The sequence below is a fragment of the Sabethes cyaneus genome, chromosome 2 (assembly GCF_943734655.1).
Source record: "Sabethes cyaneus chromosome 2, idSabCyanKW18_F2, whole genome shotgun sequence".
In the NCBI taxonomy this organism is placed as follows: Eukaryota; Metazoa; Arthropoda; class Insecta; order Diptera; family Culicidae; genus Sabethes; species Sabethes cyaneus.
Window position 1 is genome coordinate 227,193,374 of NC_071354.1, and position 12,771 is coordinate 227,206,144.

The 12,771-nt window shown below is 39.3% G+C and overlaps 2 protein-coding genes across 2 annotated transcripts in view; one reads left to right on the forward strand and one right to left on the reverse strand.

The window, feature by feature from the left end:
* The window catches only part of LOC128738854 (putative uncharacterized protein DDB_G0271606), a 173,579-nt gene that overhangs the window by 93,778 nt on the left and 67,030 nt on the right, over positions 1 to 12,771 (reverse strand). The window lies entirely within an intron of this gene.
* On the forward strand, positions 6,994 to 8,218 carry LOC128738860 (uncharacterized). Its single transcript, XM_053834303.1, has 4 exons — positions 6,994 to 7,248; positions 7,548 to 7,639; positions 7,696 to 7,840; positions 7,901 to 8,218. The coding sequence occupies exons 1-4, from the start codon at positions 7,122 to 7,124 to the stop codon at positions 8,050 to 8,052; spliced, it is 516 nt and encodes a 171-aa protein (XP_053690278.1). The 5' UTR covers positions 6,994 to 7,121; the 3' UTR covers positions 8,053 to 8,218.

Genomic DNA, 12,771 nt, shown 5'->3' on the forward strand with positions numbered 1-12,771 from the left:
GCGGAGTTTCCACCTATTTAGAGTCCCACGCGAAAACTATTAGCGTGGTTATTTTCTGCGTTTACCACTCATGTTTGCAATTTAGCAATTTGAATCATCAGTTTTTCGATATTGCCCCTCCTTGCTTAACAAGTATAGTTTCAGTGTATTTAGTAAATACAGGATAATTATTATTGAAAAACGAATTTGCGTAGGGCTCGTAAAATACCTGCAAGGTACAATATTCTTTTAAATTATTTTTCATTTTTCCATTTTGACATGGTTTATATATTTTTAGCATTTTTTCAACTTTTTTCTGTTTTATCTATTTACTGGTCTTACCATTTTTCTTTTTACTTTCTCTATGGCCTTCTTTTCGGCCTGCTTATAAACTTGCCTGCTTGCTTCTTGGTCTAGTTTCTGGCCTTATTTCTAAGTTTCTTTAGGGTCTTTTTTCTGTCCTTCTGTTTCGCTTTTCTGGGTTTTTATCTGGCCTTACCTTTGGTAATCGTATTGGTCATCCCTCATTCTGGCTTTTTATGCGTTCTTTCTGTCGTTCTTTCTCCTTTCTTTCTAGTTTTCCTCTGATTGTGTTTCTGGCCTTTTTGGCCTTCTTTATGACGTTCTTTGTAGTTGGCCTTCTGGTTGTTCTTCTTTCTGGACTTCTTTCTTGCCCTTTGGCCTTCTTTGCAGAGCCTTCTTCGCGGATTATTTTTCTGGCGTTCTTTATGAGAATCTTTCTAATCTTTATCTGGACTTACTTCTGACTATTTTCGGGCCGTTTTTCTGGCTCTTTTTTTGCTCTTATTTCTAGTCACCTTTGTGGCCACCCTTGCAGCTTTCTTCATAGCATTCTTTGTAGTTTCCTTTCTAGTGTTCTTTCTAGTCTTCTCTGTGACCTTTTTCTTGCGTTTTTCTTATTTTTTGCATTCTTTCAGACATCCTTTCCCGGGCATTTTTTCTGACCCTCTTTCTATCCTTATTTGTGGTCTTATTTCTAGTCTTCTAGGAGGTTTCTTTGCAGCGTTTTTCGTGGTCTTCTTTGTGGTTTGCTTGCTAGTCATCTTTGTGGTCTTTTTCTGGTCGTCTATCCATTCTTCTTCTAATATTTTTATGACCTATTTTACAACCTTTATTCTGGTCATACTATTCGCCTTCTTTGTGAGGGCTTTCTGTCCGTCTTGCTAGCCTTCTTTATGATCTTGGTTTTGGCTTGCCTCCTGGGTTTTTTCTGACCTTTTTCTCATCTTCTTTTCAGTTCTTTCTTATGGTATTATGGTAAGACCTACGACCGAAGATTTAAGACCTACATGTTGTCCCGGCGCTTTTTTTTTGTTTTTTAAACTTCTTCTGGCTTTCTTATTGGCCTTCATTTGGCCTTTTTACCTTTGTTATACTATAACAAAGGTTTAGGAATTGGTCGAAAAACACGAAATTGATCCGAGGCCCGGAGGGCCGAGCCACATATACCAATCGACAGGGTTCGACGAACTGAGCAATGTCTGTGTGTGTGTGTGTGTGTGTATGTGTGTATGTATGTGCGGGGCGCAACTTTTCTATCGCCTGTTTCTCGGAGATGGCTGAACCGATTTGTTCGCTATTACTTTTGTTTGAAAGGTATTATTGCCTAGTATATCACTATTGAATTGTTTCGAGGTCCGACATTTCGTTTAAAAGTTATAAGTAAAAAAGTAAAAATTACGTGACACGATTTTCTCCGTACCCAAATGACAGATTTCAACGATCTTGGTATCGAATGAAAGCTCTTGTTAACACTAAATTTTTCGGATAAATTTTATTGAAAACAAACAATCAGTTTAAAAGTTATGCTTAAAAAACCTGTTTTGACAAGGTAATAATTATCGCCTGTTTCTTAGAAATGACTAAATCGATTTAGACGCTATTAGTCTCATTTGACAGGTAACATAACCTAATAGATCACTATTGAATTGTTTTTTGATTGGACGTTTAATTTGAAAGTTATGATCAATTGAATACAACACATTAAAATTTACAATAAGTTATAACGATTTCATCAAACATGATTTATCTAGTTTGAATTATTTTGGCATCAAATTAGAGATTTTAATGCTACAAATATATCTGCAAAATTTCAGAAGAATCGGTTTTGCCGATCAAAAGATATTAACCCTCCAACACTCGCGCCGACTTTTGTAATTCGGTTACTCGCGCGCACAATGGCCCAAAGCCAAAAAGACATGCGCATTAGAATTTTGACTGGGAAAACTTGGTTTTAGGTTTATGGAACCTTCGGAAGAATTTCTTGAAATTGAAAGTTCTATCGTCTGGTGCAATTTAAATTTTGATTAATCCCCCTATAAGTGAAATAAAATTTATTTTTCTTCAGTTTCAATATAACACATTGATGTGTTCTGCAAAGTTTTAGAACATATTATTACAAGAAATTTTTTTGAATACAGTAACCTTCTATCTATTAAGCGAAGAGAGAAAAATCTTATTCATTGTATATGAATTTGTAAGATCAGTTTTTTCTATTTTAGCTCTTTTTGTAATTGTTGTATTCCTTTTTCATGTATTACAAAATTATATAAATAGTAAAAATACACAACTTTGATGAATATAGTATACCTTATGTTTGTTTGTTTAGGTACTGTAGAACTTTGATTAAAAAAATGCCTTAATTTTGACCCCGAATGACTCGACTACCAACAGATACATTTTAAACATTTTATATTTGCTGATTGTGTTGCTGCATACAGACACCATTTTTACAAATGAGGAAACGAGAGAAACTTCCAGGGCCAATCGCGGTACAACTCACATGCTGATTGCTTCGTTTCTGTGATGTCAGTTTATGCTGATCTATTTGCCCAACAATTTAAAGTATTAATGCATAATTATGACATTTTGCTCATAACAAGGTAATTGAAGAACATACGTTAGTTAAACAGAGATTTGTAACTTTATAACAATATGGTATTCAAAAACCTACACGTGTTGTATAAAATGCAACAGTGTGAGTAATCGAAGGTTAATAGAAATTGATGAAATTTATTCAAGAAAACTTTATTGATGTCAATCAAAAATAATGGCGTTACAGAAATTTATGCGTAGTTCAAAAACCTATAAACTAGACTTTTACTACGCAATGTATATGTTAAAGAATAATATTTCCTCTTATAACTTGCTTTTACTTGCACTTACTCAAATTAGTAACAACCAGCTTACCCTTACTCAGTAATTTCATGAAAAAAGGATCTATCAAAATTTATAGGTGCTGCTATTTTGTTCAAATTTTGTAAACTTATTTAATTTCCAAAAATTTAATTAAAACCAACGCACCACGCAACGTTAACCAATAGATGAATTATGTTCCGAAGACGTGTCGATTTCTATCTCAAATAGCAAGTAAGACCGTATAACAAAGGTTCCTTTCACCACTAGGTGGATTAAATCGGGTTTTTCCTAGCTTTCTGGCCGTTTTTGGAGCTTTGTTCCATGTCTTATTTCATTCGGCCTTGTTTATGTACTTATCTCTGAATTTTTTATCTTTCTCTGGCTTGTTTCTGGCTTCTTATCTAACATTGTTTCTGTTTTTTCCCGTGTTGGGGACTTACCACCGCGACCATTATTCTGATCTATTGTGGTGTGTCCTCTTTTAATTTATGCCATGTCGTATACTGTCGGCATTTATCTCAATCAGGTGATGAATTTCGTGTGAAATTTATTACCTGATTAGGAGCAGCATTCCAAATATCGCAGGGCTGAGTCAGCTCGTTATCAAGGTATCTACGTCGTTTCTGACATAGTGCAACACAGTCGCACAACAAATGTTTGTTTCTTTTTCAACAAATTGTTTCTGGTTGGTTTCTTTTCGGTTTTTTCTATGGCATTTTTTCTGGTCATTGTCTGCTCTTATTTATATCCTGCTTTGTGGACTTCTTTCTGGCCACCTCTGCAGCTTTCTTCATGGCTTTTTTGTGGTTTTCTTTTTGACCTTCCTTCAAGCCTTATTCTGATATGTTTATGGCCTTACCATCTATCTGGTCTTCTTTCTCTCCTACTTACTAACTCTCTTTCTGGCCTTGTCTCATTTTACTTCCGGCCTTTTTTTTGGTCTCTCTTTGGCTTTTAGTGGGTTTTTTTGTGATCTTTTTCGTTTTTTCCGACCTTCTTTCTGGCATTGTTCGTGGTCTTCTTTTTAATCCTGATATTCTCCTTCTGCCTTTCTCTCTATCTGTTACAATGTCTGTCTGTCCCAATGTCTGTCCGTCCCGATGTATGTCTGTCCCAATGTCTGTCTGTCCCAACGTCTTTCTGTCCCAATATCTTACTGTCAAAATTTCTTACTATTTCAATGTCCCTCTCTTCCGATGTCTTTTTGTCTGAATGTCTTTCTGTCCCAATGTTTGTCTGTCCCAATGTCTGTCTGTTTCGATGTCCGTCTGTTCCAATGTTTGGCTGTCTCAATGTTTGTCTGTCCCAATGTTTGTCTGTCCCAAAGTCTGTCTGTCCCGATGTCTGTCTGTCCCAATATCTGTCTGTCCCGATGTCTGTCTGTCCCGATGTCTGTCTGTCCCAGTGTCTGTCTGTCCAAATGTCTGTCTGTCCCAATGTCTGTTTATCCCAATATCTGTCTGTCCCAATGTTTGTCTGTCCCGAAGTCTGTTTGTCTCAATGTCTGTCTGTCCTAATGTCTGTCTGTCTGAACGTCTGTCTGTTCCGATGCCTGTCTGTCCCAATGTCTGGCTGTCCCGATGTCTGTCTGTCCCGATTTATGCCTGTCCCAATGTCTGTCTATCCCAATGTCTGTCTGTTCCAATGTCTGTCCACCCTACTGTCTGCCTCTCCCAATGTCTGACTGTCCCAATGTCTTTCTATCCCAATGTCTTTCTGTCCCAATGTCTTTCTGTCCCAATAGCTTTCTGTCCAAATTTCTCTCTATTTCAATGTCCTTCTCTTCCGATGTATTTCTATTCTAATATCTTTCTGAAATATGCGTATTCGTGACGATAGTAAAAGATAATAGATTTAAAAGGAATTCATTTCTAATTTGTTCTCAGTTATTCGAGAATTCCGCTAAGACGCTTGGAAATAATTTTTAATATTTCCCCAAATGTAATTGTCTAAAGGATTTCATGTCCAATGTTCTATTCAGATATATCAAATCAAATATATTTCAAAATTCAAATAAAGCATGTAAACTACTTATTGAAAATTTTTGTAGTCCATCAATTTGTACTAGACATTCCTGTTAAGCGATTAATTCGTAGTATAGTTTTCATATTATCTATACAAAACAATTTTTAAATGTGGCTCGGAAGCTCTAAAAGCAAGGACCATCTAGAGACATTTAACATATTTTATTGCTTTGGCATAATAAACCTCTTCCACCTGTTTGCAAAAATGAAGGCAGGTACAGTCAGTCCACAATCATGGGTTACACACAATTGTGGGTCAATTTAGCTTTTTCTGCCGATTAATGCGTGAATACTATACTAATTGATTGATGAAATTGTTACTCATAAGCAACATTAACAATTTGATCAATCATTCGGTGATTTTCAAACGGAAATTAGCAGCTAAAGCTAAAATGACCCACCATTGTGTGTGACCCATGATTGTGGACTGACTGTACCCGACTTCGCCGGAAGACAAACAGTCCAAAACGAAAGCAGGCACTTTGCGTTGCATGTTGCATCCTTAGCAGCAGACCATTTTTCACCGGAAGCACGAAACCGAAACTCGCGCACGGCTAGCCATTCTGAATGGATAAGCTTAATCGCCCCCCGGATGGGGAGGTTCGGTGTGGTTGGTTCTATTCAACAACGGAAGGCATCTTGTTTTTTTAGAGATTGCAAAAGGGTGAAGAGTGCTGTTTCCAGTTCGACGGTGCTAAAGCCAGAACAGCCAGCCTGTTAGAAGCAGTGTTGCAATAAATTGGAAATAAAAACCGGACTGTTGTTGATGTTGTGAAAAAATATGTTCTTTTCCTCGCAGTAGCGCGAACGATTTACGCGCGATTATCTTTTCTGTACCTTTTGTGCCTCCCAGTTGGCCTCGAGGTATGATGCTGGCCTAATAAGCCAGTCGTCGTATGTTCGAATCTCGGCTGGGAGAGGCTGTTGGAACCAATGGGATCGTAGCAACTGGCCCTGCAATTGTCCTGCATTTAGTAACAGCTGGCTGCGAAGTCTGTCGTATGAAAAACAAAAGGTCAAGTTTCGATAACGGAATGTAGCACCTAGGCATTGCTTTTCATTCTTTTTGTGCCTTACGGTGAGTGAGGTTTGATGGTTTGAATTGATGACTAAAGCTGTAGGATATTTTGTTCGCCTCCTATGGAATACTAATCGCTGGCCTTGTTTCAGAAACGAGCAGACCTAATCATTTGGTATGAAATGGTGCATTTGCTTTAAAAAGCGTTCATCATATTGATTGCTCAGTAAGGCATAAGGAAGGTACGGTCTTTATTGTCAATATTTTATGTGTGCGCCAGTGTTTGAAAAGAAGCAGCTTTCTGTCATTTTGCCATTCTGGAACGAGTAACAATTTAATCAGAAAGTCAACAGAACAAAAGGTGAAATTTTTATTGGGCTGTCCAAGCTGGTGTTGAACCGTCTCTTTTATGGATACCACGGCAGTAATGTACCGTTGCAAACAACAAGTAACATAGTTACCTAATAATGCTAATAAATTTTTATTATCACAAGCTTAATTTCAATTTCCATTATGCACCGATCGAACTTATTTCTTCTATTCAATCACGCTAAAACTCTAAGTATTGTAGCACTCTAATTGTAGTGCAACTGCGCACCTTGCCAGCAGTACATATGCGATGCTGCTTGAGCGATGCAACAACCCAGCTGCAACAATCGCGTGCAACATTCTACGGAAATCATGCTTCTCGGAACCTGTCTGTCACATTTATGGGACCTGTTCGCGCTCACGGAGAGCCCCCGGAGAGCGTGAGACATTGCCGGCTCAGGCAGCCATTCGCTCGTAGGACGTCTCCGTAGCTAGTCACCGGAACTTTCTGTTCGCCGCCGTTCGGTTCGCTTGTTAATAAAATACCTGCAGAGGAGCTTGACCGAAATCGGATTAGGTGGACTGTGTGATTGTGATAACAGCGTGTCAGCGCAATCGGAGACACAACCGAAATGGATAAATTGTTGCGATTCTTCATCAAATTTCACGGCTATTGCATTGCGGTGGCGACCAGTGTTCTGACAGTTTTGTTTACCTCCATCTTCACCAGCCATATGCAACAAGCCAGTTGGGAAGAACGTGAGTATACACGTAGATTAAAGGTTGAAATCGCGGTGCGGTGTGTGACGGTGTGTGATGTGACTTACGAGAGGATCGAAACATTTTGTTTATATTTCCCAAGCGATGGATGCGAAGGTCCGAGTCTGCGTATTCGGTTGGTTGTTTGGTTTCTCACCTTACCTTGCGACTATTGCACTGGGGAGATAGAGGTAGAGCAGCTAACCTTGCGGAAGCATAATCAAATCTTATCAAGTGTTTGGGAGATTTATTCATTGATTTACGTTTTGTTCATTTAATTTTTTTCTTTCTCCTTTCAGTATACGATTTACGATACACTGGCATTCCGGCACTAGTCTTTGGCATTGCATGGATGGTGGTTAATTCTTTGCTAATCATTGGAATATACCAAGTAAGACAGTTGAATAGTTTCGTTTGCCTGTTAATGAATGTTAATGAAACTTTCAGGAAAGGAAAACGTTTCTTTACCCATTCACGATACTGTTTTTGTTCGAACTGCTTCTGGTCATTTTACGAGACATCTACTTGATAGCGAACGATTTTGCCTGGTACAAGTCGGTGTTTTTTAATTTCAGTCTTCCGTTTCTTCTGTGTAAGTTCGCATTTGAACGGAACACGGCTGGATAATAATCGTTTGATTGACTTTTTTTAGTCATTATCCCATACGTGATTTTCACCATGCTGGCACTGAGGCGGTTGTTCGATGTGGACCCAATCACCCGGACGAACGATAGCTTTGTGCGATTCGATCGAAACCCATCGGCAGATGCGGACAGACTCAACGGAGTGGTCGCTTTAGGTTGAAAAGTTCTTCGCATTCTTTTTATGCCATTAACTGCCGTATGTGTTGTCTGTGCAGCAGATGCAGTGTTAGAATTTGATCCTAAGAAACGATCAAACGATCCACCCACAAACTTTGCTGTGAAAGGTTACTAGTCTACCACAAATTTTATTCTATGTTAGAAATAAAACTAATCTTAAATTAATCTACTATAAGCTAATGTGGGTTATTCCACGCAAAGTGTCCGAATTCCGTGTAATTGACCTTCGGGGATTTGAACCAAGTTCGGACAGATTGTTCAGTTAAGTCTAACCTTCTTAGAATGATAAGAGCAACTCTTTTTTTCAAGCTCTACCCACAGGAATCGGTTGGACCTTGAGTGGTATATTCCAGTCCAAAATGAAAACTTTAAATTTTTTTTGCAAAATGCTTGGCATCTAACTAAGCATTACGCAGTCACGACCGAGATACTGAGTGTCCGGCCGAACAAAGTACGTGTTTCAGTCTCAGCATCAAGCAAGCAAACTAGGTTGCTGCTTGTGAGCGCTTTACGCAAAAGTACCATGCGAGCATTCTTGCCCTTTACTGGAAATTGACGGCGAAATCAGTGAGCCTAGTCTGATCGTCAAGGACCTGCTAGATTTTGGAATTGGCCCACACAAGGATTTCAATTTCCAAACGATAAGGATACTAGACTGCAATAAATTGCGTAAAGTATAGTTTAACAATGGTAATAAAATATATACTCCTTCCGGATTGGTTTGGGGAGTTTTTGCTTAGCAGCATATCATACGCTTCGTCTGCCTTTGCGTTTATTGTTGCAATAGGATACGGTGCCGTAAGTACAGAGAGAATTATGCGGATGGAACCTGCGAAAAAGGTGGTGAAAAGTGCCTCTATCGTAGAAAAAAATGGGCATGAGCTCTCGACATGTCCCGGGAACAAATTGCGCGGTGATACCAAGCCAAACCGAACGAGTTTTGAAGGAGCCCTCCAAACGCACCTTCTTAGATATACTATAAAAGACTGCCCTTATTGAGCCAATCTCCTCGAACCCCTATTAGACTATGTCATCTGACGAATCAGAAACCGTCGATGGACCTCGTCACTTCTCTTGCCATTGGTACAAAATCTAGGGGGAGCAAAAATCTTCATTCTCCCTATACTTCCCAAGAAAATACTAATAAATCTAGAAGTATTTGACGTGGTTATCGACTGTATTCAATAATTCTGTAGACTTGGGTTTTATCGGCTCATCAGTCAGAAAAAAAACAAACGAAATTTAGCTTTGCCCTAACGTTTCAACATTATATTATGTCTTTTTCAAAGAGCTGTAAGGGAAAGGGGTACACAAAAATCTAGAAGTATTGTAGAGAATGCTGTTCCTACAGAACTTGCTAAACTGAGCTCGCCTGAAGAGTTGCTAGCACTTCCCCAAAAGACACCAGTGTTGCTAACCCTAACCCTAGCCCTAGCCCTAGCCCTAGCCCTAGTCCTAGCCCTAGCCCTAGCCCTAGCCCTAGCCCTAGCCCTAGCCCTAGCCCTAGCCCTAGCCCTAGCCCTAGCCCTAGCCCTAGCCCTAGCCCTAGCCCTAGCCCTAGCCCTAGCCCTAGCCCTAGCCCTAGCCCTAGCCCTAGCCCTAGCCCTAGCCCTAGCCCTAGCCCTAGCCCTAGCCCTAGCCCTAGCCCTAGCCCTAGCCCTAGCCCTAGCCCTAGCCCTAGCCCTAGCCCTAGCCCTAGCCCTAGCCCTAGCCCTAGCCCTAGCCCTAGCCCTAGCCCTAGCCCTAGCCCTAGCCCTAGCCCTAGCCCTAGCCCTAGCCCTAGCCCTAGCCCTAGCCCTAGCCCTAGCCCTAGCCCTAGCCCTAGCCCTAGCCCTAGCCCTAGCCCTAGCCCTAGCCCTAGCCCTAGCCCTAGCCCTAGCCCTAGCCCTAGCCCTAGCCCTAGCCCTAGCCCTAGCCCTAGCCCTAGCCCTAGCCCTAGCCCTAGCCCTAGCCCTAGCCCTAGCCCTAGCCCTAGCCCTAGCCCTAGCCCTAGCCCTAGCCCTAGCCCTAGCCCTAGCCCTAGCCCTAGCCCTAGCCCTAGCCCTAGCCCTAGCCCTAGCCCTAGCCCTAGCCCTAGCCCAATTCGGCAAATCACCACATTCTACAATGGCGACCTCATTCAAAAATAAATTTGTTCAATTGTTTGTCGTTACGGCTGGCCAGCTGCAAATGATATGGGATGATTCTAGTGACAACAAATGGGCGGCGAAAGCCGACGAAACCGGCGTTTAGCGTAATTTCTTTTACGTAGTGTTCTATCGAAAACAGCACGAATATTGTAGATAGCCACTTTCTTTTTTGGTTACTTTCTTTTTTGGTTGCTTTTCACTGGTTTTCAGTAGCATTCCAATGGCTGGTTGGCATGCCCTGCTGCAACTGATAGCATTGCGGATAGAGAGCCATTGTTTTATTCCAACACATTTCTGGTATAATTTGGGTCCAGTCCATTTTGCAAATTTTGTCATTTCTTTATTTACGTAGCCTTTTTACATTTCCACTTATCAACATGGATTTATTCCTGGACGGCCTGCTAGCACGAAGCTACTTAATTTTACGTCTACATGCAATGGAAGAAAAGGGTGACGTTGAAGCAATCTACACAGATTTTAAAGCGGTGTTCGATTGTATAGATCATGGTATATTATCAAGGAACAATACAAGACTTCGACTTCACAGAAGTTTACTCTATGGCTAAGTTTGTATCTGCGTGGCAGAAGTCTGTGTCCGCGTAAATCTCAATTCCTGCAATTCTCCACAGTATATGTAGAAACAACTCTGATGTGCCCCAAGGCATTATTAGGGGGTCTTTGCTATTTACACTGTTCTTTGGTGAAACTGTACCTTGTTGTAAAATCCATGGATGACTGTTGCCGATTATAAGAGCTCTTCAGAGCTTTCAAACTACATCGTACGAACCCGATCACTGATGCAACACGTTACCTTAGCTTTATCTCCTAAATTGCTCGGGATTTCAATGATCCGCACTGTTTGAAGGCATTGCATTGCTCGTTGGGACGACCACTACTTGAATATGCTGCCGAGCTTTGGTGTCCTCGACAGCTTATGTGGAACTGGCGAATCTAATTTGCGTGCAGAAAAAGTTTGTTCGATTTGCATTACGCAATGTGCCAGCATTCGCCCGATCAACTAGTTTACTGTATTATTGTTTTACATCAGATTTACAAAAAAATTGCATTTGAAATAGGGCTTAAATTTAGAGTATTTTGAACTGCCAGTTTCACTTGGAATTGGACATGAAATTAGACGTAAATTGGAGTTCAATTGGGCTTGAGATTAGACGTGGAATTACATTTGAAATTAGACTTGAAATTAAAGTTCATATTGTACTTGAAATGGGACTTGAAAGTATTTAAATTTGACTTAAACTTGAACCAAAATTGGAATTAAACTAGACTTGAAACTGCTCTTAAAATCGGACATGCAATTGAGCAGTTCCACGTGATATAAGTAAATGACAAAATTTGAACCTTTCTGATTTAGATGAAACTTTACAAACGTGTTTGATAGGAGGAAATATGCACCTTCCACAGGTTTTGGCGCCATTTTGATTCAACACTCATTTTTAAAAAGGGCGTATTTATTTTCATGTGTATTATGTTTAAAAGATTGTGTCTCGGAAACTATCGATTTTACAAAAATTATGTCTAAGTAAAAGTTGCCGAAAATTGATTTCTGAACATAAATATTTTATAACATAAATAAAAATATTTTATTAATTTTTCAAAAAATTGAAAATTAAACTAAAAATTAAGATATCAAAAATATACCATATTTGAAGATTTTTAAATTTTTTTTGGAAAAAATAGCAGCAATTTGCAATCTTTTAAAAGTTATTCTGAGATGGAGCAACTTTCATGGACGGGCTTCGTAGAACAACGACTTTCATGATTTTTTTCCAACTTGGGATTTCTCAAGTAATATATGAATTTGTAATTCAAATAACAACTCTTTATGTCATTTGCAACAAAATTGGTCATAATAATTATTTTTTTAAATGTAGCCGTTTTCGAGATATTTGGAGAAAAAGTTAGATCTATTCTAATTTTTTATGTTAAACACGTCTTTTTCATATGTTACTCCAGTTGATCCATTGTTTCTATGAAATTTCTAATAACTACATTTAATTTCCTACAATTTATCCGAATGCACCTTATTGATTCAACTTTATGCTTTTAAGTTGTGGGTATTTTGGAAACTGTACCGTCATCCGGGGATACTTGCAACACTTTTGAACTTTGACTTAGTATAACTTTCGAAGTATACCGTTTACGTCCAAGTGTAAGTAGCCAAAACTTGTATAGTGGTCAGTACTTTTGATTTATGATTATGAGAAAAAATATAAACTAAATGAATCTGGAGAATGAACCGAAAATAGGGGTGTTGCAAGTTACCCAGTAAACGGGGTTACTTGCAACACTTTTCTGATATTGCGTTTCTTATGATTTTATATCTGGTTTCAAACCGCGAATGACTGTTTTGAGATATTTTGAATGTATTTGTAGTAAAACAAGAGATACTGGAGGCGTTTTTTGTTTCCCAATTTCGTCTATCGCTTTTTTAAAGATATTCGGTGAAAATGCAGCATGTCGGCGTATTCCAAATTGCCGTTTCAAGGCACGTGGAATTTTTCACAATTTTAATTTTTCTGGAGATGGTAGTAGACAAAATAACATCGTACAGA